Source organism: Antennarius striatus, chromosome 23 (assembly GCF_040054535.1).
Source record: "Antennarius striatus isolate MH-2024 chromosome 23, ASM4005453v1, whole genome shotgun sequence".
Lineage (NCBI taxonomy): Eukaryota > Metazoa > Chordata > Actinopteri > Lophiiformes > Antennariidae > Antennarius > Antennarius striatus.
This window is the reverse complement of record NC_090798.1, coordinates 13,145,915-13,170,241: the sequence shown is the minus strand read 5'-3', so window position 1 is coordinate 13,170,241 and position 24,327 is coordinate 13,145,915. Positions and strand designations below refer to the sequence as shown.

Genomic DNA, 24,327 nt, shown 5'->3' with positions numbered 1-24,327 from the left:
GCTGTTAATATCTAATACCACTAAAGGAAACAGGGCTCTCCTTGTCTTTAACTGATGAGACACATTACATCAAACTCATACACTTTATCCTGAATGTTCCTACAGGTTTTTCCACATGCATAGCAACTAGTGACCCCCACTACACCAGCTTTGACAAACGCAGCTACAGCTTCATGGGCAACTGCAGCTACTTGATGTCATCATCCTGCGATGCAACAAACTTGACATACTTTGAGGTCTATGCAGACAATGAAAACCGCTATAACACGCACACCATCTCCTATGTGAAGGCTGCACATGTTCATGTGCAAATGGTGAAAATCTCCATCCTCAAAGGTGGCACTGTGCAGGTAAGAATGGAGAGAAGGAACGAGTGGAACATCTTTTTCTTTGGTGACGAGTGGCATCGTAGCTGTAGGTTGAACATTCTGTATGGACGGATTCAGAGAAAGAGTCGTCACCATTTGCTGCTTCCCCATTAGGTGAATGGGACCAACGTAAACCTGCCGGTGACTCCAGCCGCTGGCGTCTCTGTGTTCACGTCAGGAAGGCACTACACAGTGTCCACCCGCTTTGGTTTGACTGTTCGCTATGATGGAAACCACTTCATGGACATTAAAGTGATCAAAGAGTGAGTGAGGACTGCTGCTGTCATGAGAGACTCCATCTACAGATGTATAGATATGTAGATACAGCTTCATATTGATTCCAGCATTATGCTGTCATTATTATTATTATTATTACTAATTTGTTGTTGTTGTTAATAATATTTCAATTTTATGGTTATTATGATTATTATTATATTTGTTATTAATATTATTATTATCAATAATAATTTCTTGTTTTTGTGGTTATTATAATCAGTAGTAGTATTTCAAAAGCCTCATGCTGTCTCGATAACCAGCTGACCCAGTGACTAAGACACACACACACACACACACACACACACACACACACACATATTTGATATAAAATTTTGTATAAACTTTATGTACACTGTCTTTGTTTTAGCTACCAGGACAAACTGTGTGGTCTGTGTGGAAATTACAATGGAGACTCCAAAGATGACTTCCGTAAACCAGATGGGTCACTTGCCAGCAGTACCAATGACTTTGGACACAGCTGGAACACTGACCCTAAGTGAGTAGCAGATATTAGCATTTCTTTAGACATCCACGTGTTAATGACACATTACAAAAACATGAAATTACATTCCAGGAGAGTGTTTCCAGGAATCTGAAGGGATGATGCGATTTTTTAGGTGGTATGAATGACATGTGAATTATGGAATGCTTGAAAATATTACAATCTGGTTGAAAACATGTGGTGCAAGGACAACAATTTCCATCTGAATGTGGAGAAGACAAAGGAGATTATGGTGGACTTCAGGAGAACACGCACCCAGCATGCTCCACTAACCATCAATGGCGCTGCAGTGGAAAGGGTCAGCAGCACCAAGTTCCTGGGTGTGCACATCTCCGAGGACCTGTCCTGGGACCACAACACCGCATCGCTGGACAAAAAACCCAACGGCACCTCTACTTCCTCCGCAAACTGAGGAGAGCAACAGCCCCACACCCATCATGCTGACTTTCTACAGAGGCACCATCAAAGCATCCTGACCAGCTGCATCACCCTGTGGTACGGCGCCTGCACCGTTTCCTGCCGTAAGACCCTGCAGCGCATCGTGAGAGCAGCTGAAAAGATCACTGGTGTCTCTCTCCCTTCCCTCACAGACATTTATAACACCCGCCTCACCCGCAAAGCCATCAGCATTGCAGGTGATCCCCCCCATCCCTCTCACAGCCTTTCAGCCTGCTGCCATCAGGTAGGAGACTACAGAGTCTGGACCAGAACCAGCAGGATCAAGGACAGTTTCTGTCACCAGGCGGTCAGGAGGCTCAACTCCCTCCCTGCTCTGCCCCCTGACACAACCCTGAACTCTACCCTCACCCTGCCCTGCCCCCCCCAGCACCTGACTACATGTCGCTCTCCCCCCATCAACTCAGGGACTGTGCACACGTCACTTCCCCTACGGGATTAAAGAGTGTACAGAGATGTTTAGCATCCATTGTGTTTCGTCCAATACTTCGTGCTGTACTGTCTGTGTTCTCCTGCCTGTTTACCGTGGGTCAGAGAGGACTACAATTTCATCTGTGCTGTAGGTCATGTATATAAGGCACACTTGACAATAAACCTGACTTAGACTGACCTTGACTTTGTGTATGGGAGGTCATGGGCAATAACCAAACAAACTGTCTGTGTTGACAGGTGTAACCACAATCCCAACACCACCATCCCTGTGTGTCATGAGGAAGAACTGTATGAGAGCTCCGGATACTGTGGCATCCTCCTGGATCCATCAAGTCCCTTTGCCGTGTGCCACCCAAGGGTCAACCCCAATGTAAGACAGCACACACACATTCACACACAGACACACACTAAATCCAGATTTTCTGTGTTTATATTGTACATTTATAGTCTGATTGAGCCACAGAAGCTGGTGCCCTTCTATAAGTCTGGTTCTAGTGAAACACTGGCTTTGACTCACTTTTCTAAAGTGAAAACAGGAGACCAAACATTACCTTGTATTTAAGATGAAGACACAATGGAGATCATAACTTCATAAACTATCTGTGTGTTTTCAGAATTACTTCAGAGATTGTGTGTTTGATCTGTGCGCCCTGGGTGGAGCCAAGCCTATACTGTGTGAAGCCATTGAAGCCTACGTGAATGAATGCCAGGACCGTGGGGTCGACATTGGACCCTGGAGAAATGAAACTTTCTGTCGTGAGTGTTTGGTGAAAGGAACAAAATCACCGTGAACAGGCTTTAAAAAATTTAGGAGACCTGCAGTGAAGCAGCTGGACCTGAAAAGCTGACCCTCTGTTGATCGACCTGTATTTTGATTTATTTTAGATTTGTACTCCAACAGTTTATTGACAATAGATGGTTATCAATAGTTGCAAAAATCATGAGTAGAATTGATGGCACAGATTGATCTTCTGTCGTGAGATTAATGCTTCCCTACTCATTAGTAAATTCTCCGTCCCATCTGCTTCTAGCTCCGAGCTGCCCCCCCAACAGCCACTACAGTCCCTGTGCGGACCCCTGTCAAGAGACTTGTACTGGGAAACCTCCTTCCTGTGGTGGACCTTGCTCAGAAGCCTGTGTGTGTGACCCCGGCTATGTCCTGAGCGCTGGAAAATGTGTCAAGAGAGATTCTTGTGGCTGCAGACATAACGGCCAGTATTATGAGGTACAGTGAAGTTGGTCTGATAGGTTATCATCATCATTTGGTGCTGCAGTCATTCAGTCCTACCCAACACCACACGCACCCTCAGACAGGATGTTTCAAGACATGCTGGGAAACGCAACCACCTGTTCCCCAAGATGGTTCATCGTATAGTTCAGTGAATTCCTGTGTTTTGTGTGTGTGTGTGTGTGTCAGCCTGGACAGGAATTCTACCTGGAGAACTGTCAGATCAAGTGTAGGTGTGATGCTCCCTTTGTCACCTGTGCGGCCTCTGACTGTCCCCCATTACACGAATGTAAAGTCCAGGGTGGAGAGCTGGGATGTTATCCCACTGGTGAGTAATAACTGAACCATCTTCCCTCTAGTCTGTTTTTAGAATTCTTAACAACTACAAGTATACCGGTACTACTCGGTTCTAATTGTTAAGGTTAGGCTGCTGGCAAAAACCCCAGGACCTCAAGAAGCAGAAACTGACAGTCTTTAAAATGAAAAATTCAACAGTTTAATTGCTCAGACAAAAAAACAACAACAAGTGAGCAAAAATGAAAACAGGAGCTTGCCAAACAGAATGGATAATGAACAAATGAGAAAGAAGATCATGTAGCCCAGACACCACCATGTAGTAGAACATGAAGTAATTGTCTGGTAGGGAAGTGTAGGAAAGACCAGTCTAATATAGAGAGTATAATAATGCAACCAAGATGTGTCTCAGCAACTAGCCAGGCAAGCACCACACCTCCTTGTTACGTGAAGGCACAATGTAGGGAAGAACCAGAAAAGGGAGGGGGAGACAGAAAAACAGCACAAAACAAAGCAGAATCCTAACACTAATGAGGCAATGTGACACAAGGAGCTCTTGAAGGTATGGTTGGGTCTGGCTGTTGGAGGCTTTAAAAGTAAGAACAAAGATTTTAAATACTATCCATGCATTAAAACCACCCAACTACATCCCACTTTAAGGTCAGTAGCATCGCATCCACACTGGAAGCAATTCTAGATGAGCACTCCAACGATTTTTGTCCATCTGATAGTCCTGCTCCGTGGCCTCACTGAAATCCTCCCTCATGTTTTTCCTTCACCTCACTTTAGCAATCATGTCCATTCTCCCACACGGAAGCCAACATATCACTGGGTGGTGATTACCTGACAGTTCAGCAACTTTCTTTACCTGAGTGCCTGGAAAATAAGGAGATGTCAAGGAAATGTGGTAGTTGATCTGATGATACAACTTCAGAGTTGATCAAGGACTTCTATCCTCAGGTGTCGGGTGCCAAGTACATTTATGAGAAATGGCAGTAAAACAAGAGAATGGAAGTTCAACATCACAGAGGTTAAGATCAGATAGACCATTCTTCCCAGTAATATCCCTATAGCTTACGCTGTCATTGCCGCTGTAGGCACTGAAGTACGACAGCACAGCAATGAAGACCGCAGCTGGGGCTTCCAGCAACCCCGATCCAAGGATTTCAACAAAGTTGGATTCTCCAAACTACTGTTTGGCACAAAGGCACCCAATGATAATATTTCCTGACTCAAAAGTCAAAAGATGCACTGTAGGGTCACTGTAGAGAACTCTAGCATACACTCTGAGCTGGAGTGCAACAAGTAGACCAACACCTGCTTGTCACTTCTCAAATTAGAAAAGTGAAATCATCATATTCAGAGAAAATGTCCAAATTTAGAAAAAGTGACAATTTTTGTTGTGATTTTGCCAAAGGAGCAGAAAAGTAAACCCATCCCTGGTCACTGCCATTACACTGTCAGTGTTTCAGATGTGGTCTGTTGTGGACCTGTTTAAGCTGCTTGTCCCTTTGTCCCAGGTTCACAAGACTGTGTGGTGTCTGGAGATCCTCACTACAACACCTTTGACAGGAAGTTCTACAGCTTCATGGGATCATGTACCTACACACTAGCCAGAACCTGCAAGAACAGCACAGGTAGAGACAAGTTTCATTCCTTTCTTCTTAGTTAATTTTGTTCCACTGCAACTGAAAGAGTTTCAATTGTTTCCTGTCAAGCACAGTTTTATACTACATGTTTTTTCATAGGTTGGGAAGGGTTAAAACAAGCTGAGAAATGAGTCTACTGAAATTACATCCTGTTATAAATGTATGGTGATGTTGTTCCTGTGCAGGTCCTTGGTTCTCAGTGGAGGGAAAGAATGAAAACAGAGGATTGTCACATGTGTCCTACCTGAGAAAACTCTATGTGACTGTGAATGAAGACACTGTGACCCTGATGAAGGGCAGGAGGACACTGGTCAGTACTGGGAACACTGGAACACTGCTCTGCATGTTTTTATCTCATCTTCCATTCCTTGATATTTATCTTTTTAAGTCATCATCCTAGAAGTCTGTCCCTACTCTTCATCTTCCTCACTCTTCCCTGTTCCCATTTCCTTGATGTGGATGACTCTACTTTTCTCTTTGTCAGCACAAAATGAGAGACACATTTCATCATTACTCAGCCAGAGAGGGAAAATGTATTTACTTTAAACTGGTTTCATACCCATGTCTTAGGATCTCTGTACCTGAACCCTCTGTGTACCCTAACCCTCTTTCTACTTGTATCCTTGTTTACCATCACCCTGGTTTACCTGTTCTCCTTATTTACCTGTACCCTTGTTTACCTCTACCCTTGTTGACCTGTACCCTAGTTTACCTGTACTGATTGTTTACCTCTACCCTTGTTGACCTGTACCTCTCTGTCTTCTCTCTTGCAGGTGAATGGATTACAGGTGTCCCTCCCTCACTCCCCCTCTCCTCTCATCTCTCTCAGTCTTGCTGGTCAGTTTGTTATCCTGCAGACGTCCTTTGGTCTCAAGGTGCGCTGGGATGGAAACCATTATGCCCAGATCTCAGTGCCCAGGTTGGTATCGAGGTTTGAGGTCATGTTGCTTCACATGACTATTGTCTGACCTTAATAAGTGAATACCAAAGAGGTTTATGATGTAAAAAATTCATTTTCTGACTAACATCAAGGTCATTTACTTACACTATCAATGAATCCTCCCATCATTTTTGTTACTTGAATTACATTAAGGAGCTCAACAGGATTGTTCTAAGTCTACTGAAGACATTTCTCTACTTCTACTAATCCCATCGTCTCTCTGTCTCTGTCCCTCCAGCTCTTACTCCAACCAGATGTGTGGTCTCTGTGGTGACTATGATGGAAACCCAGACAACGACTTCACCAAACCAGATGGGACTCTGATAGGAAATGTCAACGACTTTGGGAACAGCTGGCAGACGGAGGAGGATGAGGATGAATCGTGAGTTTACATCTATGTGACCTCATCTCCTACAAACATATGAGTGACAAACTCCAGCATGTGATTTTGCCCATCATGTCATGTGACCAGGCCAATGGACAGATTCAGTATCTGTATACCCATTCTGCTGCTGATACCTTTGGATTGACACAAAAAGAGTCAATCCAAATTATCTAAAGAAAATTTTGTTTTATCAGGATGTCTGATTGCTGTGCCCGTTTTGAACTTACATGCTTTATGCTAACTTTGATGAAAATATGGAATATGACCTTTTGTCACCTTGTTTCTATTGATCAGATGTACCCCTGGCACCACACCTGACCCAGGCTGTGACCCCACACTGGAGGCAGAGGTGGTGAAACCGGACAAGTGTGGCAAGATAAAAGACCCTGCTGGACCCTTCAGGTACGGGAAGAGATATTTTTTGTCCCAAGTTTAATTTCTGTAAAATTTTTAGGAATATCTATGATTTTAAGCATCTTTTCACTAATGCATGAGCGTTTATAATAAAGTTTGAAAGCAGTGGCTTAATGTTACAAGTGATGTATGAAATATGAAAGTGTTAAAATGACAATAATAATATACAGTGGTACATCTACTTACGAAATTAATTGGTTCTGGAAGATATTACGTAAGTAGAGACGCATTTTCCATGCAAATGCCCTGATCCGTTCCAAGCCCCCAAAATTCAGACATAAATGTTTTATAAAGCATAAAAATGCATCAAAACATGTAACAAATACATGTTACGATTAGATTATTACACAATAAATGAGAGTTGTTCACAATGTATAAAACAAAGAACAAAGAATAAAAATGATGGTCATTTACCTTTTAACTGCTGTCCTCATTGTTTTTTGCCCTCTTTGGTTCATGCCCTCTTGCCCCCCCATGAACAACAGAGTGAATTCCAGTCCTCCTTCTGAACTTCTCCAACCACCCACGCGACGCCTTAAACTCCTTAAACTTCCTTTTGTTTTAATAACGTGGTGATTGTAGATGCATTACGGCCATATTCTTTGGAGAGATCAACCAAACGCATCCCTTTTTCAGGCTTTTCTATCATCTCTTGATTTGTTTGTACGGACAAAAAAACTCTTTTCTTCGTCTTTTCTTTTCCTCTTTTCTTCGTCACTTTCTTGGGGTCCATAGTGAATACTCTAAAAGTTAATGTATTTACGTAAAACTATCAGAACACCTCATGGGTCAAGGGCCGAATGACGAGGACGCTGTATAGACACCTATGCAACGTCCTTAGCCAATGAGGGACGTCCTCATTGGCTAAGCGGATGGGACACCAGGATGCTAGGTAATAGCCAATGGGAGACAGCAATGAGAATGTTGCGTTCAGGAACCTTTGGGAGCTGCGAGTATCAGCCCAAACAGTATTTTTACCTTTCGTAACTCGAAATTTCTTTCGTAACCAGAGGCAATATTTTCCTGTTGAGGTGTTTCGTAAATAGTATTTGGACAGTTGCTCTTCAACCAGTAAGTGCTTGTGTCTCTTCCAGGGACTGCATCAGTCTAGTGGACCCCTCTCCGTTCTTCCAGAGCTGTGTGTATGACATGTGTCAGTTCAGCGGACAACAGCATGTATTGTGTGACCAGCTCCAGGCCTACACTGATGTTTGCCAGAGTGCTGGAGCCAAAGTCTACCCATGGAGGACTGCAGACTTCTGCCGTGAGTATTATTCAGTATGTCTTGTAACCCTTGACAACCATGCCAGTGGTACTCTGGCCTGCATGTGTCAGATATATATACATATACATGGAAAGAAAAAATAATTTCCCCATGGGGAACTGTCTTCCTTGCCACATGTGTGTGTGCATGAGCATTAGTGTTATTGATCGGTGTATGACAGCAACAATTTATAACCATAAATACTATCATCAGCATTGAAATGTCACTGTTCTCCCTTTTCTCCTGTTTTCTGCTCTTCCCTCCACCCTCACCTTCTTCCCCGTCCCTCGACCTTCATGCCTCTGCCTCTCCATGCAGGTCTGGACTGTCCTCCCAACAGCTCCTACTCCTTATGTGTGAGCTCCTGTCCAGAGACGTGTCTCAGTGTGGTTGGACCGCCTGGCTGTGAGGACGTTTGTGTGGAGGGTTGTGAGTGTGACCCAGGATTCATCCTCAGCAACGACAAGTGTGTAACACTGAAAGACTGTGGCTGTGTGGACGCCAGCGGATCCTACCATCCCGTAAGTGTCAATCAGGTTCTGCGTCTATGAAGAACTCAGTCATTCCACTACATCACAGATACAAAAAACTAAAAGCACAAAGACTAAAGTATTCAGTGGTACCGGGGTCACAATCAGCTCTGACATTCCTGATTGGTCAATGGGTGAGTTACCTTTAACGCTCCTCTTTAATCTTCATGGCTGATGACGAGGGACAGGCAGGTGAAATAGTGGCACGGGAATTTGTCCCAGTTCAGCCCAGTCCTAGTTTGGTGCAAAGTAGTCCACCTGTGAAACACCTGATTCTCCCAATGACCAATTCACCTCTGTGTGTGTGTGTGTGTGTGTGTGTGTGTGTGTGTGTGTGTGTGTGTGTGTGTGTGTGTGTGTGTGTGTGTGTGTGTGTGTGTGTGTGTGTGTGTGTGTGTGTGTGTGTGTCAGGTGGATGATCACTGGTACTTGGAGGGTTGTGAGCAGAAGTGTTTGTGTCACAGTGGAGGTTTGATTCAGTGTCACAACAGCAGCTGTGAACCAACCACTGAGAGCTGCCAGCTACAAGATGGACAATATCAATGTCGCCCCCTTCCAACACCAGCAACTCCTGGACCAACTACACCAAATCCAGCTACGAGACCAACCACACCAGGAATATCAACTCCTACACCAACCACACCAGGAATATCAACTCCTACACCCACCACACCAGGAATATCAACTCCTACACCCACCACACCAGGAATATCAACTCCTACACCCACCACACCAGGAATATCAACTCCTACACCCACCACACCAGGAATATCAACTCCTACACCAACCACACCAATACCAACAACAAGTATGTCAATCATATTTAATCTTTCTTTCAATCTCTTTCTATCTTTCTTAGTCTCACTTTCTTATTCTTTTTGTTTTGTTTCCCAGTGTATGCTTGTAGAGAGTGTTTCATCTTTATTCACCTATTCGTTTAAAATATGGTTTAAACACCGTCACGTTTAACAGTTAGGGTTACTAATATCAATCATGGGATGTAGAGGAAAGCCAGATTAAAAATCTGTGCCTACAGTACACTCGTAATGTTTCTGGTGTTTTGGTTAGATCTAACAGAGATCAAGAGACCTTCACCTTTGTGAACCCTCGTGAACTTGACTTGATTTCTGTGAATAAACATGCTTTTATTAAAAGTATGAAATCTTTTTTTCCTTTCTTCTTTCTTCATATGATAATCATGTTTACTCTGAGCATGTTCCTGTCCTCTTTTCAGAGCCATGTCCTCCTAACTCAGACTACATAGACTGTGGTCCAGCTTGTATCCCCACCTGTATGGAACCCTCCACTAACTGCAGTGGATCATGTATCAGTGGTTGCTTCTGCAAACCAGGGTTTGTCTTCAAAGGACGTCGCTGTGTGCCACTGGAGACATGTGGGTGTCTGGATGAGCACAATAACTACTATGAGGTCAGATGTTTTCTTTATTGTCTCTATGGAAAACCCTAATCCACAAAAAGTTGGGGCATTGTTTGAAATGTAAATATCAAACACTTGTGATCATTGCCAAACTCTTAAAACCACATGACAACAAATGAATGGTTGAAAGTGAAGTGAAGTTGAACCTCTATCATCTAAGAATTCTACAGTCAAACCTCGGTTTTCGAACGCTTCTGTTCTCGACCAAATTCTTTTTCGACCAGAAAGTCTGAGAATTTTACATCTCTGAACGCGACCAAAATTCGTCTCTCGACCAAACCGAAATAAGCCGGGCATACCTGAATACGACTCACTCGGGAGCCGAGTGAACTCGAATGCCCAGGATGCTTCCTACGTAGAGCATTCGTGTTCAAAGTACGATAGGATATCTTTTATTAAAATAAAACACAGTGTCTATTTCTACCCCTTTTTATTTATGGTAAACAGTATACAGTGCAGTTTATGGTGTAAAATAATTTTTAAAAAACTTACAAAAAGTCGTTTTTTAGACTTGGAACAGATTAAAATTATTTACATTAATTATAATGGGAAAAATAGTTTCGGATTTCGAACAACTCGCTTTTCGAACAGCCTTCTGGAACGGATTATGTTCGAAAACCGAGGGTTGACTGTACTTTCAAATGACAGCAGTTATTCTCCTCACTTCCCAAACTCTTCCAGAGTGTAAGAGAAAGAGCTGATGAACACAGAAGGAAGTGTGACCCTTACCGACTTTAACAACCAACAAATTCTGATTAAGAGAAAACAAATTCAAGGAACACTTTCATATTTCTGGATCATCATTTGAAATATTTTCACTTGTCATGTCATCCTGTTTTCCTCTATGTATAACACAGAGTCCAAACTTTTCTGGAAATGGAGATGTTCCTACATTACTGCTCAACAGAAAAGAGCACAATCGAAGTTCTGGTCACATTAAGGACCGTCTACCTCTACTGATCTGTACTTTTGTGTTTCAGCCTGGGGAGATCTTTTTTGGTCCCGACTGTTTAACCATGTGTCGCTGTGCCGGGAACTACACTTTGGAATGTGTTGCTAACTCCTGTGAACCCATTGAAGAGTGTCGTGAAGTCAACGGTGTCACAGGCTGCCATCGTAAAGGTAACAACATCCTGTTCATTTTCAAGGCTTGGTGGTACAAGCAGCTCAAAATGTTCTACAACCTTATGGAACAATTAGCAATTAAAAAATATTTGCCTCAACAGTCCTTATTTGAGTATAAATGCTGTTAATATCTAATACCACTAAAGGAAACAGGGCTCTCCTTGTCTTTAACTGATGAGACACATTACATCAAACTCATACACTTTATCCTGAATGTTCCTATAGATTCATCCACATGCATAGCAACTAGTGACCCCCACTACACCAGCTTTGACAAACGCAGCTACAGCTTCATGGGCAACTGCAGCTACTTGATGTCATCATCCTGCGATGCAACAAACTTGACATACTTTGAGGTCTATGCAGACAATGAAAACCGCTATAACACGCACACCATCTCCTATGTGAAGGCTGCACATGTTCATGTGCAAATGGTGAAAATCTCCATCCTCAAAGGTGGCACTGTGCAGGTAAGAATGGAGAGAAGGAACGAGTTGAACATGTTTTTCTTTGGTGACGAGTGGCATCGTAGCTGTAGGTTGAACATTCTGTATGGACGGATTCAGAGAAAGAGTCGTCACCATTTGCTGCTTCCCCATTAGGTGAATGGGACCAACGTAAACCTGCCGGTGACTCCAGCCGCTGGCGTCTCTGTGTTCACGTCAGGAAGGCACTACACAGTGTCCACCCGCTTTGGTTTGACTGTTCGCTATGATGGAAACCACTTCATGGACATTAAAGTGATCAAAGAGTGAGTGAGGACTGCTGCTGTCATGAGAGACTCCATCTACAGATGTATAGATATGTAGATACAGCTTCATATTGATTCCAGCATTATGCTGTCATTATTATTATTATTATTATTACTAATTTGTTGTTGTGGATATTAGTAGTAGTAGTCAATAACCACCTGACCCAGTGCCTAAGACACACACACACACAAATGTATATACTTAATATAAAATTTTGTATAAACTTTATGTACACTGTCTTTGTTTTAGCTACCAGAACAAACTGTGTGGTCTGTGTGGAAATTACAATGAAGACTCGAAAGATGACTTCCGTAAACCAGATGGGTCACTTGCCAGCAGTGCCAATGACTTTGGACACAGCTGGAACACTGACCCTAAGTGAGTGGCAGATATTAGCATTTCTATAGACATCCACGTTAGTTACATGTTACACAAACATGAAATTACTTTCCAGGAGTGTGTTCCCAGGAATCTGGAGAGATGATAAGAAGATTTTGGGGGGGATAGGAATCATGTGAATACTTCAAAATATTACAATCTGGTGGAAAACATATGGGTGGTCATGGGCAATAACCAAACAAACTGTCTGTGTTGACAGGTGTAACCACAATCCCAACACCACCATCCCTGTGTGTCATGAGGAAGAACTGTATGAGAGCTCCGGATACTGTGGCATCCTCCTGGATCCATCAAGTCCCTTTGCCGTGTGCCACCCAAGGGTCAGCCCCAATGTAAGACAGCACACACACATTCACACACAGACACACACTAAATCCAGATTTTCTGTGTTTATATTGTACATTTATAGTCTGATTGAGCCACAGAAGCTGGTGCCCTTCTATAAGTCTGGTTCTAGTGAAACACTGGCTTTGACTCACTTTTCTAAAGTGAAAACAGGAGACCAAACATTACCTTGTATTTAAGATGAAGACACAATGGAGATCATAACTTCATAAACTATCTGTGTGTTTTCAGAATTACTTCAGAGATTGTGTGTTTGATCTGTGCGCCCTGGGTGGAGCCAAGCCTATACTGTGTGAAGCCATTGAAGCCTACGTGAATGAATGCCAGGACCGTGGGGTCGACATTGGACCCTGGAGAAATGAAACTTTCTGTCGTGAGTGTTTGGTGAAAGGAACAAAATCACCGTGAACAGGCTTTAACAAATTTAGGAGACCTGCAGTGAAGCAGCTGGACCTGAAAAGCTGACCCTCTGTTGATCGACCTGTATTTTGATTGATTTTAGATTTGTACTCCAACAGTTTATTGACAATAGATGATTATCAATAGTAGCAAAAATCATGAGTAGAATTGATGGCACAGATTGATCTTCTGTCGTGAGATTAATGCTTCCCTACTCATTAGTAAATTCTCCGTCCCATCTGCTTCTAGCTCCTAGCTGCCCCCCCAACAGCCACTACAGTCCCTGTGCGGACCCCTGTCAAGAGACTTGTACTGGGAAACCTCCTTCCTGTGGTGGACCTTGCTCAGAAGCCTGTGTGTGTGACCCCGGCTATGTCCTGAGCGCTGGAAAATGTGTCAAGAGAGATTCTTGTGGCTGCAGACATAACGGCCAGTATTATGAGGTACAGTGAAGTTGGTCTGATAGGCTATCATCATCATTTGGTGCTGCAGTCATTCAGTCCTACCCAACACCACACGCACCCTCAGACAGGATGTTTCAAGACATGCTGGGAAACGCAACCACCTGTTCCTCAAGATGGTTCATCGTATAGTTCAGTGAATTCCTGTGTTTTGTGTGTGTGTGTGTGTGTCAGCCTGGACAGGAGTTCTACCTGGAGAACTGTCAGATCAAGTGTAGGTGTGATGCTCCCTTTGTCACCTGTGCGGCCTCTGACTGTCCCCCATTACACGAATGTAAAGTCCAGGGTGGAGAGCTGGGATGTTATCCCACTGGTGAGTTTACACCCACTGCATTACAACCAGTCCTGACTTGGATATTAATTATACACTACAGAAAGTGATGCAATATATTGCCCAGATCTCAAATCATTTTCATTCATTCTAACCCCAGACACTGAGGATACATTTTTATTTTGACTGTGTTGTTGATTCCATTTAAGCTTTCAAACAACCACTACTTTGATAGAGGAGCAGTGAGAATTGCCAGTGTCTCTGAAGAGTACCCCAACCTCTCTATCTCAGCACAAACTACCCAACAAATCATTCTGTGATTGTCTTTGAATAAATGAAATTGTTTTCTCAATCACTATTCAAACTCTTTCTTTCAGTAGTTTGCATTGTTCATTTGTGGTTTTGATCAAGACTAAACTGATTCTGCTGCAGCAGTCCTACAAGTATTATAGTTTGTCAAATTATACATTTATTTTCATCCACTTGTCCACGTACGGGTTGGTGGGACATCAGTGTTGATAATCAGGCAATATTTCTTGACTTAAAAGTGCAGAGAGGCAACCCTCCCTTTCACTGTAGAGAACTCTAGTATACAGGCACTGAGCTGGAGTACTGCACTTGGACCAACACCTGCTTGTCACTTCTCAAATGAAAAAGATGATATCATCATATTCAGAGAAAATGTCCAAATTAAGAAAAGGTGAAAATTTTTGTTGTGATTTTGCCGAAGGAGCAGAAAAGTAAACCCATCCCTGGTCACTGCCATTACACTGTCAGTGTTTCAAATGTGGTCTGTTGTGGACCTGTTTAAGGTGCCTGTCCCTCTTTCCCAGGTTCACAAGACTGTGTGGTGTCTGGAGATCCTCACTACAACACCTTTGACAGGAAGTTCTACAGCTTCATGGGATCATGTACCTACACACTAGCCAGAACCTGCATGAACAGCACAGGTAGAGACAAGTTTCATTCCTTTCTTCTTAGTTAATTTTGTTCCACTGCAACTGAAAGAGTTTCAATTGTTTCCTGTCAAGCACAGTTTTATACTACATGTTTTTTCATAGGTTGGGAAGGGTTAAAACAAGCTGAGAAATGAGTCTACTGAAATTACATCCTGTTATAAATGTATGGTGATGTTGTTCCTGTGCAGGTCCTTGGTTCTCAGTGGAGGGAAAGAATGAAAACAGAGGATTGTCACATGTGTCCTACCTGAGAAAACTCTATGTGACTGTGAATGAAGACACTGTGACCCTGATGAAGGGCAGGAGGACACTGGTCAGTACTGGGAACACTAGAACACTGCTCTGCATGTTTTTATCTCATCTTCCATTCCTTGACTTTTATCTTTTTAAGTCATCATCCTAGAAATCTGTCCCTACTCTTCATCTTCCTCACTCTTCCCTGTTCCCATTTCCTTGATGTGGATGACTCTACTTTGCTCTTTGTCAGCACAAAATGAGAGACACATTTCATCATTACTCAGCCAGAGAAGGAAAATGTATTTACTTTAAACTGGTTTCATACCCATGTCTTAGGATCTCTGTACCTGAACCCTCTGTGTACCCTAACCCTCTTTCTACTTGTATCCTTGTTTACCATCACCCTGGTTTACCTATACTCCTTATTTACCTGTACCCTTGTTTACCTCTACCCTTGTTGACCTGTACCCTAGTTTACCTGTACTGATTGTTTACCTCTACCCTTGTTGACCTGTACCTCTCTGTCTTTTCTCTTGCAGGTGAATGGATTACAGGTGTCCCTCCCTCACTCCCCCTCTCCTCTCATCTCTCTCAGTCTTGCTGGTCAGTTTGTTATCCTGCAGACGTCCTTTGGTCTCAAGGTGCGCTGGGATGGAAACCATTACGCCCAGATCTCAGTGCCCAGGTTGGTATCGAGGTTTGAGGTCACGTTGCTTCACATGACTATTGTCTGACCTTAATAAGTGAATACCAAAGAGGTTTATGATGTAAAAAATTCATTTTCTGACTAACATCAAGGTCATTTACTTACACTATCAATGAATCCTCCCATCATTTTTGTTACTTGAATTACATTAAGGAGCTCAACAGGATTGTTCTAAGTCTACTGAAGACATTTCTCTACTTCTACTAATCCCATCGTCTCTCTGTCTCTGTCCCTCCAGCTCTTACTCCAACCAGATGTGTGGTCTCTGTGGTGACTATGATGGAAACCCAGACAACGACTTCACCAAACCAGATGGGACTCTGATAGGAAATGTCAACGACTTTGGGAACAGCTGGCAGACGGCGGAGGATGAGGATGAATCGTGAGTTTACATCTATGTGACCTCATCTCCTACAAACATATGAGTGACAAACTCCAGCATGTGATTTTGCTCATCATGTCATGTGACCAGGCCAATGGACAGATTCAGTATCTGTATACCCATTCTGCTGCTGATACATTTGGATTGACACAAAAAGAGTGATAAAAGCTACACCTACTGTCCTGATACTTTATACACGTAAAGCAATGTGGACCAGCACACAAACAGGATTTTTAGTAAAACATGAATTAGTTTGTAGTGCCATTATCAATATTATCTAAACAAAATTTCATTTTATCAAGACGTTTAATTGCTGTGCTCGTTTTGAAGTTACACGTTTTGTGGCAACACTAACGAAAATATGGAATATGACCTGTTGTCACCTTGTTTCTATTGATCAGATGTACCCCTGGCACCACACCCGACCCAGGCTGTGACCCCGCACTGGAGGCAGAGGTGGTGAAACCGGACAAGTGTGGCAAGATAAAAGACCCTGCTGGACCCTTCAGGTACGGAAAGAGATATTTTTTGTCCCAAGTTTAATTTACGTTGAATTTTTTAGGAATATCTATGATTTTAAGCATCTTTTCACTAATGCATGAGCGTTTATAATGAAGTTTGAAAGCAGTGGCTTAATGTTACAAGTGATGTATGAAATATGAAAGTGTTAAAACAACAATAATAATATACTGATGTGTAAAATATGGTTTAATAACCATTTAAGTGTGGGTCGTAAGTATTTGGACAGTTGCTCTTCAACCAGTAAGTGCTTGTGTCTCTTCCAGGGACTGCATCAGTCTAGTGGACCCCTCTCCGTTCTTCCAGAGCTGTGTGTATGACATGTGTCAGTTCAGCGGACAACAGCATGTATTGTGTGACCAGCTCCAGGCCTACACTGATGTTTGCCAGAGTGCTGGAGCCAAAGTCCACCCATGGAGGACTGCAGACTTCTGCCGTGAGTATTATTCAGTATGTCTTGTAACCCTTGACAACCATGCCAGTGGTACTCTGGCCTGCATGTGTCAGATATATATACATATACATGGAAAGAAAAAATAATTTCCCCATGGGGAACTGTCTTCCTTGCCACATGTGTGTGTGCATGAGCATTAGTGTTATTGATCGGTGTATGACAGCAACAATTTATAACCATAAATACTATCATCAGCATTGAAATGTCACTGTTCTCCCTTTTCTCCTGTTTTCTGCTCTTCCCTCCACCCTCACCTTCTTCCCCGTCCCTCGACCTTCATGCCTCTGCCTCTCCATGCAGGTCTGGACTGTCCTCCCAACAGCTCCTACTCCTTATGTGTGAGCTCCTGTCCAGAGACCTGTCTCAGTGTGGTTGGACCGCCTGGCTGTGAGGACGTTTGTGTGGAGGGTTGTGAGTGTGACCCAGGATTCATCCTCAGCAACGACAAGTGTGTAACACTGAAAGACTGTGGCTGTGTGGACGCCAGCGGATCCTACCATCCCGTAAGTGTCAATCAGGTTCTGCGTCTATGAAGAACTCAGTCATTCCACTACATCACAGATACAAAAAACTAAAAGCACAAAGACTAAAGTATTCAGTGGTACCGGGGTCACAATCAGCTCTGACATTCCTGATTGGCCAATGGGTGGGTTACCTTTAACGCTCCTCTTTAATTTTCATGGCTGATGACGAAGGACAGGCAGGTGAAATAGTGGCACGGGAATTTGTCCCAGTTCAGCCCAGTCCTAGTTTGGTGCAAAGTAGTCCACCTGTGAAACACCTGATTCTCCCAATGACCAATTCACCTCTGTGTGTGTGTGTGTGTGTGTGTGTGTGTGTGTGTGTGTGTGTGTGTGTGTGTGTGTGTGTGTGTGTGTGTGTGTGTGTGTGTGTGTGTGTGTGTGTGTGTGTGTGTGTGTGTGTGTGTGTCAGGTGGATGATCACTGGTACTTGGAGGGTTGTGAGCAGAAGTGTTTGTGTCACAGTGGAGGTTTGATTCAGTGTCACAACAGCAGCTGTGAACCAACCACTGAGAGCTGCCAGCTACAAGATGGACAATATCAATGTCGCCCCCTTCCAACACCAGCAACTCCTGGACCAACTACACCAAATCCAGCTACGAGACCAACCACACCAGGAATATCAACTCCTACACCAACCACACCAGGAATATCAACTCCTACACCAACCACACCAGGAATATCAACTCCTACACCAACCACACCAGGAATATCAACTCCTACACCCACCACACCAGGAATATCAACTCCTACACCAACCACACCAATACCAACAACAAGTATGTCAATCATATTTAATCTTTCTCTCTTTAGTTCTATCTTTCTATCAATCTTTGTTGTTCTCTTTGTTGTATTTCCAGTGTATGCTTGTAGAGGGTCTAAGGAGTGAGTGTGGTGTTTTTGCACTATTTTCATTCTGTTTTTTCATGTGTATTCACATTTTGGTTTAAAATATAGTTTAAACACATTTAGTAGTTAAGGTTACCAATGGTGGGATATAAAAGAAAGCCAGATTATAAATCTGTGCCTACAGTACACTCGCAATGTCTCTGGTGACTTGGTAATATCTAACTGAGATCTAGAGAAACATTTGGCAGGACTTCAGACTTTATCAAAGTCCACAGAGGAAAGAGGACACATTACAGCTCTCAAGGACCAAAAGTGTGATTTAACAAAGCTGCTAGGTGTCCCTACAATGGGACACCTAGTAGGTTTAATCTGTGAATATGTAGCAGGTTCACCAGGGTTCACCTTTGTGAACCCTAGTGAAATTGACTTTATTTCTGTGAATAAACATGCTTTTATTAAAAGCATGAAATCTTCTTTTCATTCTTTCTTTCTTTCTTATTTATTCATATGAGCATGTTCCTGTCCTCTTTCCAGAGCCATGTCCTCCTAACTCAGACTACATAGACTGTGGTCCAGCTTGTATCCCCACCTGTATGGAACCCTCCACCAACTGCACTGGATTATGTATCAGTGGTTGCTTCTGCAAACCAGGGTTTGTCTTCAAAGGACATCGCTGTGTGCCACTGGAGACATGTGGGTGTCTGGATGAGCACAATAACTACTATGAGGTCAGATGTTTTCTTTATTGTCTCTATGGAAAACCCTAATCCACAAAAAGTTGGGACACTTTTGGAAATGTTTAAATACAGAAAACACTTGTGATCATTTCCAAAGTTCTAAAACCACATGACAACAGATGAATGGTTGAAAGTGAAGTGAAGTTGAACCTGTATCATCTAAGTATGGAAACATTCTACAGTCAAACCTCGGTTCTTTTTCAATGAGAAAGTCTGGGAATTTTACATCTCTGAACTCGACCAAAATTCGTCTCTCAACCAAACCGAAAGAAGCCGGGCGTACCTGAACGCGACTCACTCGGGACCCGAGTGAACTCGAATGCCCAGGATGCTTCCTCCGTAGAGCATTCGTGTTCAAAGTTCAATAGGATATCTTTTATTAAAATAAAACACAGTGTCTATTTCTACCCCTTTTTATTTATGGTAAACAGTATACAGTGCAGTTTATGGTGTAAAATAATTTTTTAAAAACTTACAAAAAGTTGTTTTTTAGACTTACAACGGATTAAAATTATTTACATTAATTATAATGGGAAAAATAGTTTCTGGATTTTGAACAACTCGCTTTTCGAACAGCCTTCTGGAACGGATTATGTTCGACAACCGAGGGTTGACTGTACTTTCAAATGACAGCAGTTATTCTCCTCACTTCCCAAACTCTTCCAGAGTGTAAGAGAAAGAGCTGAAGAACACAGAGGAAAGTGTGACCCTTACTGACTTTAACAACCAACAAATTCTGATTAAGAGAAAACAAATTCAAGGAACACTTTCATATTTCTGGATCATCATTTGAAATATTTTCACTTGTCATGTCATCCTGTTTTCCTCTATGTATAACACAGAGTCCAAACTTTTTTGGAAATGGAGATGTTCCTACATTACTGCTCAACAGAACAGAGCACAATCGAAGTTCTGGTCACATTAAGGACCTCTACTGATCCTTACTTTTGTGTGTTTCAGCCTGGGGAGATCTTTCTTGGTCCTGACTGTTTAACCATGTGTCGCTGTGCCGGGAACTACACTTTTGAATGTGTTGCTAACTCCTGTGAACCCATTGAAGAGTGTCGTGAAGTCAACGGTGTCACAGGCTGCCATCGTAAAGGTAACAACATCCTGTTCATTTTCAAGGCTTGGTGGTACAAGCAGCTCAAAATGTTCTACAACCTTATGGAACAATTAGCAATTAAAAATATTTGCCTCAACAGTCCTTATTTGAGTATAAATGCTGTTAATATCTAATACCACTAAAGGAAACAGGGCTCTCCTTGTCTTTAACTGATGAGACACATTACATCAAACTCATACACTTTATCCTGAATGTTCCTATAGATTCATCCACATGCATAGCAACTAGTGACCCCCACTACACCAGCTTTGACAAACGCAGCTACAGCTTCATGGGCAACTGCAGCTACTTGATGTCATCATCCTGCGATGCAACAAACTTGACATACTTTGAGGTCTATGCAGACAATGAAAACCGCTATAACACGCACACCATCTCCTATGTGAAGGCTGCACATGTTCATGTGCAAATGGTGAAAATCTCCATCCTCAAAGGTGGCACTGTGCAGGTAAGAATGGAGAGAAGGAACGAGTGGAACATCTTTTTCTTTGGTGACGAGTGGCATCGTAGCTGTAGGTTGAACATTCTGTATGGACGGATTCAGAGAAAGAGTCGTCACCATTTGCTGCTTCCCCATTAGGTGAATGGGACCAACGTAAACCTGCCGGTGACTCCAGCCGCTGGCGTCTCTGTGTTCACGTCAGGAAGGCACTACACAGTGTCCACCCGCTTTGGTTTGACTGTTCGCTATGATGGAAACCACTTCATGGACATTAAAGTGATCAAAGAGTGAGTGAGGACTGCTGCTGTCATGAGAGACTCCATCTACAGATGTATAGATATGTAGATACAGCTTCATATTGATTCCAGCATTATGCTGTCATTATTATTATTATTATTACTAATTTGTTGTTGTTGTTAATAATATTTCAATTTTATGGTTATTATGATTATTATAATATTTGTTATTAATATTATTATTATCAATAATAATTTCTTGTTTTTGTGGTTATTATAATCAGTAGTAGTATTTCAAAAGCCTCATGCTGTCTCGATAACCACCTGACCCAGTGACTAAGACACACACACACACACACACACACACACACACACACACATATTTGATATAAAATTTTGTATAAACTTTATGTACACTGTCTTTGTTTTAGCTACCAGGACAAACTGTGTGGTCTGTGTGGAAATTACAATGGAGACTCCAAAGATGACTTCCGTAAACCAGATGGGTCACTTGCCAGCAGTGCCAATGACTTTGGACACAGCTGGAACACTGACCCTAAGTGAGTAGCAGATATTAGCATTTCTTTAGACATCCACGTGTTAATGACACATTACAAAAACATGAAATTACATTCCAGGAGAGTGTTTCCAGGAATCTGAAGGGATGATGCGATTTTTTAGGTGGTATGAATGACATGTGAATTATGGAATGCTTGAAAATATTACAATCTGGTTGAAAACATGTGGTGCAAGGACAACAATTTCCATCTGAATGTGGAGAAGACAAAGGAGATTATGGTGGACTTCAGGAGAACACGCACCCAGCATGCTCCACTAACCATCAATGGCGCTGCAGTGGAAAGGGTCAGCAGCACCAAGTTCCTGGGTGTGCACATCTCCGAGGACCTGTCCTGGGACCACAACACCGCATCGCTGGACAAAAAACCCAACGGCACCTCTACTTCCTCCGCAAACTGAGGAGAGCAACAGCCCCACACCCATCATGCTGACTTTCTACAGAGGCACCATCAAAGCATCCTGACCAGCTGCATCACCCTGTGGTACGGCGCCTGCACCGTTTCCTGCCGTAAGACCCTGCAGCGCATCGTGAGAGCAGCTGAAAAGATCACTGGTGTCTCTCTCCCTTCCCTCACAGACATTTATAACACCCGCCCCACCCGCAAAGCCATCAGCATTGCAGGTGATCCCACCCATCCCTCTCGCAGCCTTTCAGCCTGCTGCCATCAGGTAGGAGACTACAGAGTCTGGACCAGAAACAGCAGGATCAAGGACAGTTTCTGTCACCAGGCGGTCAGGAGGCTCAACTCCCTCCCTGCTCTGCCCCCTGACACAACCCTGAACTCTACCCTTACCCTGCCCTGCCCCCCCCAGCACCTGACTACATGTCGCTCTCCCCCCATCAACTCAGGGACTGTGCACACGTCACTTCCCCTACGGGATTAAAGAGTGTACAGAGATGTTTAGCATCCATTGTGTTTCGTCCAATACTTCGTGCTGTACTGTCTGTGTTCTCCTGCCTGTTTACCGTGGGTCAGAGAGGACTACAATTTCATCTGTGCTGTAGGTCATGTATATAAGGCACACTTGACAATAAACCTGACTTAGACTGACCTTGACTTTGTGTATGGGAGGTCATGGGCAATAACCAAACAAACTGTCTGTGTTGACAGGTGTAACCACAATTCCAACACCACCATCCCTGTGTGTCATGAAGAAGAACTGTATGAGAGCTCCGGATACTGTGGCATCCTCCTGGATCCATCAAGTCCCTTTGCCGTGTGCCACCCAAGGGTCAACCCCAATGTAAGACAGCACACACACATTCACACACAGACACACACTAAATCCAGATTTTCTGTGTTTATATTGTACATTTATAGTCTGATTGAGCCACAGAAGCTGGTGCCCTTCTATAAGTCTGATTCTAGTGAAACACTGGCTTTGACTCACTTTTCTAAAGTGAAAACAGGAGACCAAACATTACCTTGTATTTAAGATGAAGACACAATGGAGATCATAACTTCATAAACTATCTGTGTGTTTTCAGAATTACTTCAGAGATTGTGTGTTTGATCTGTGCGCCCTGGGTGGAGCCAAGCCTATACTGTGTGAAGCCATTGAAGCCTACGTGAATGAATGCCAGGACCGTGGGGTCGACATTGGACCCTGGAGAAATGAAACTTTCTGTTGTGAGTGTTTGGTGAAAGGAACAAAATCACCGTGAACAGGCTTTAAAAAATTTAGGAGACCTGCAGTGAAGCAGCTGGACCTGAAAAGCTGACCCTCTGTTGATCGACCTGTATTTTGATTGATTTTAGATTTGTACTCCAACAGTTTATTGACAATAGATGGTTATCAATATTTGCAAAAATTATGAGTAGAATTGATGGCACAGATTGATCTTCTGTCGTGAGATTAATGCTTCCCTACTCATTAGTAAATTCTCCGTCCCATCTGCTTCTAGCTCCGAGCTGCCCCCCCAACAGCCACTACAGTCCCTGTGCGGACCCCTGTCAAGAGACTTGTACTGGGAAACCTCCTTCCTGTGGTGGACCTTGCTCAGAAGCCTGTGTGTGTGACCCCGGCTATGTCCTGAGTGCTGGAAAATGTGTCAAGAGAGATTCTTGTGGCTGCAGACATAACGGCCAGTATTATGAGGTACAGTGAAGTTGGTCTGATAGGCTATCATCATCATTTGGTGCTGCAGTCATTCAGTCCTACCCAACACCACACGCACCCTCAGACAGGATGTTTCAAGACATGCTGGGAAACGCAACCACCTGTTCCTCAAGATGGTTCATCGTATAGTTCAGTGAATTCCTGTGTTTTGTGTGTGTGTGTGTGTCAGCCTGGACAGGAATTCTACCTGGAGAACTGTCAGATCAAGTGTAGGTGTGATGCTCCCTTTGTCACCTGTGCGGCCTCTGACTGTCCCCCATTACACGAATGTAAAGTCCAGGGTGGAGAGCTGGGATGTTATCCCACTGGTGAGTAATAACTGAACCATCTTCCCTCTAGTCTGTTTTTAGAATTCTTAACAACTACAAGTATACCGGTACTACTCGGTTCTAATTGTTAAGGTTAGGCTGCTGGCAAAAACCCCAGGACCTCAAGAAGCAGAAACTGACAGTCTTTAAAATGAAAAATTCAACAGTTTAATTGCTCAGACAAAAAAACAACAACAAGTGAGCAAAAATGAAAACAGGAGCTT

General features: G+C 43.1%; 2 protein-coding genes across 2 annotated transcripts in view; one reads left to right on the top strand and one right to left on the bottom strand.

Annotated features, from left to right (window-relative positions):
* Positions 1–24,327, bottom strand: part of trappc14 (trafficking protein particle complex subunit 14) — a 97,794-nt gene that overhangs the window by 28,219 nt on the left and 45,248 nt on the right. The gene's annotated exons all lie outside the window — the stretch shown is intronic.
* The window catches only part of zanl (zonadhesin, like), an 89,302-nt gene that overhangs the window by 26,673 nt on the left and 38,302 nt on the right, over positions 1–24,327 (top strand). Inside the window, 38 exon segments of the mRNA XM_068308852.1 lie at positions 106–350; positions 483–631; positions 1,012–1,140; positions 2,272–2,404; positions 2,649–2,790; positions 3,066–3,259; positions 3,452–3,590; positions 5,077–5,193; positions 5,391–5,515; positions 5,979–6,124; positions 6,384–6,527; positions 6,825–6,932; positions 8,039–8,208; positions 8,527–8,729; positions 9,150–9,291; positions 11,523–11,770; positions 11,903–12,051; positions 12,302–12,430; positions 12,651–12,783; positions 13,028–13,169; positions 14,761–14,877; positions 15,075–15,199; positions 15,663–15,808; positions 16,068–16,211; positions 16,613–16,720; positions 16,997–17,166; positions 17,485–17,632; positions 18,272–18,484; positions 18,890–18,912; positions 19,089–19,282; positions 20,252–20,393; positions 20,621–20,865; positions 20,998–21,146; positions 21,527–21,655; positions 22,787–22,919; positions 23,164–23,305; positions 23,581–23,774; positions 23,965–24,103. Coding sequence (XP_068164953.1) covers positions 106–350; positions 483–631; positions 1,012–1,140; positions 2,272–2,404; positions 2,649–2,790; positions 3,066–3,259; positions 3,452–3,590; positions 5,077–5,193; positions 5,391–5,515; positions 5,979–6,124; positions 6,384–6,527; positions 6,825–6,932; positions 8,039–8,208; positions 8,527–8,729; positions 9,150–9,291; positions 11,523–11,770; positions 11,903–12,051; positions 12,302–12,430; positions 12,651–12,783; positions 13,028–13,169; positions 14,761–14,877; positions 15,075–15,199; positions 15,663–15,808; positions 16,068–16,211; positions 16,613–16,720; positions 16,997–17,166; positions 17,485–17,632; positions 18,272–18,484; positions 18,890–18,912; positions 19,089–19,282; positions 20,252–20,393; positions 20,621–20,865; positions 20,998–21,146; positions 21,527–21,655; positions 22,787–22,919; positions 23,164–23,305; positions 23,581–23,774; positions 23,965–24,103 — 5,748 coding nt within the window.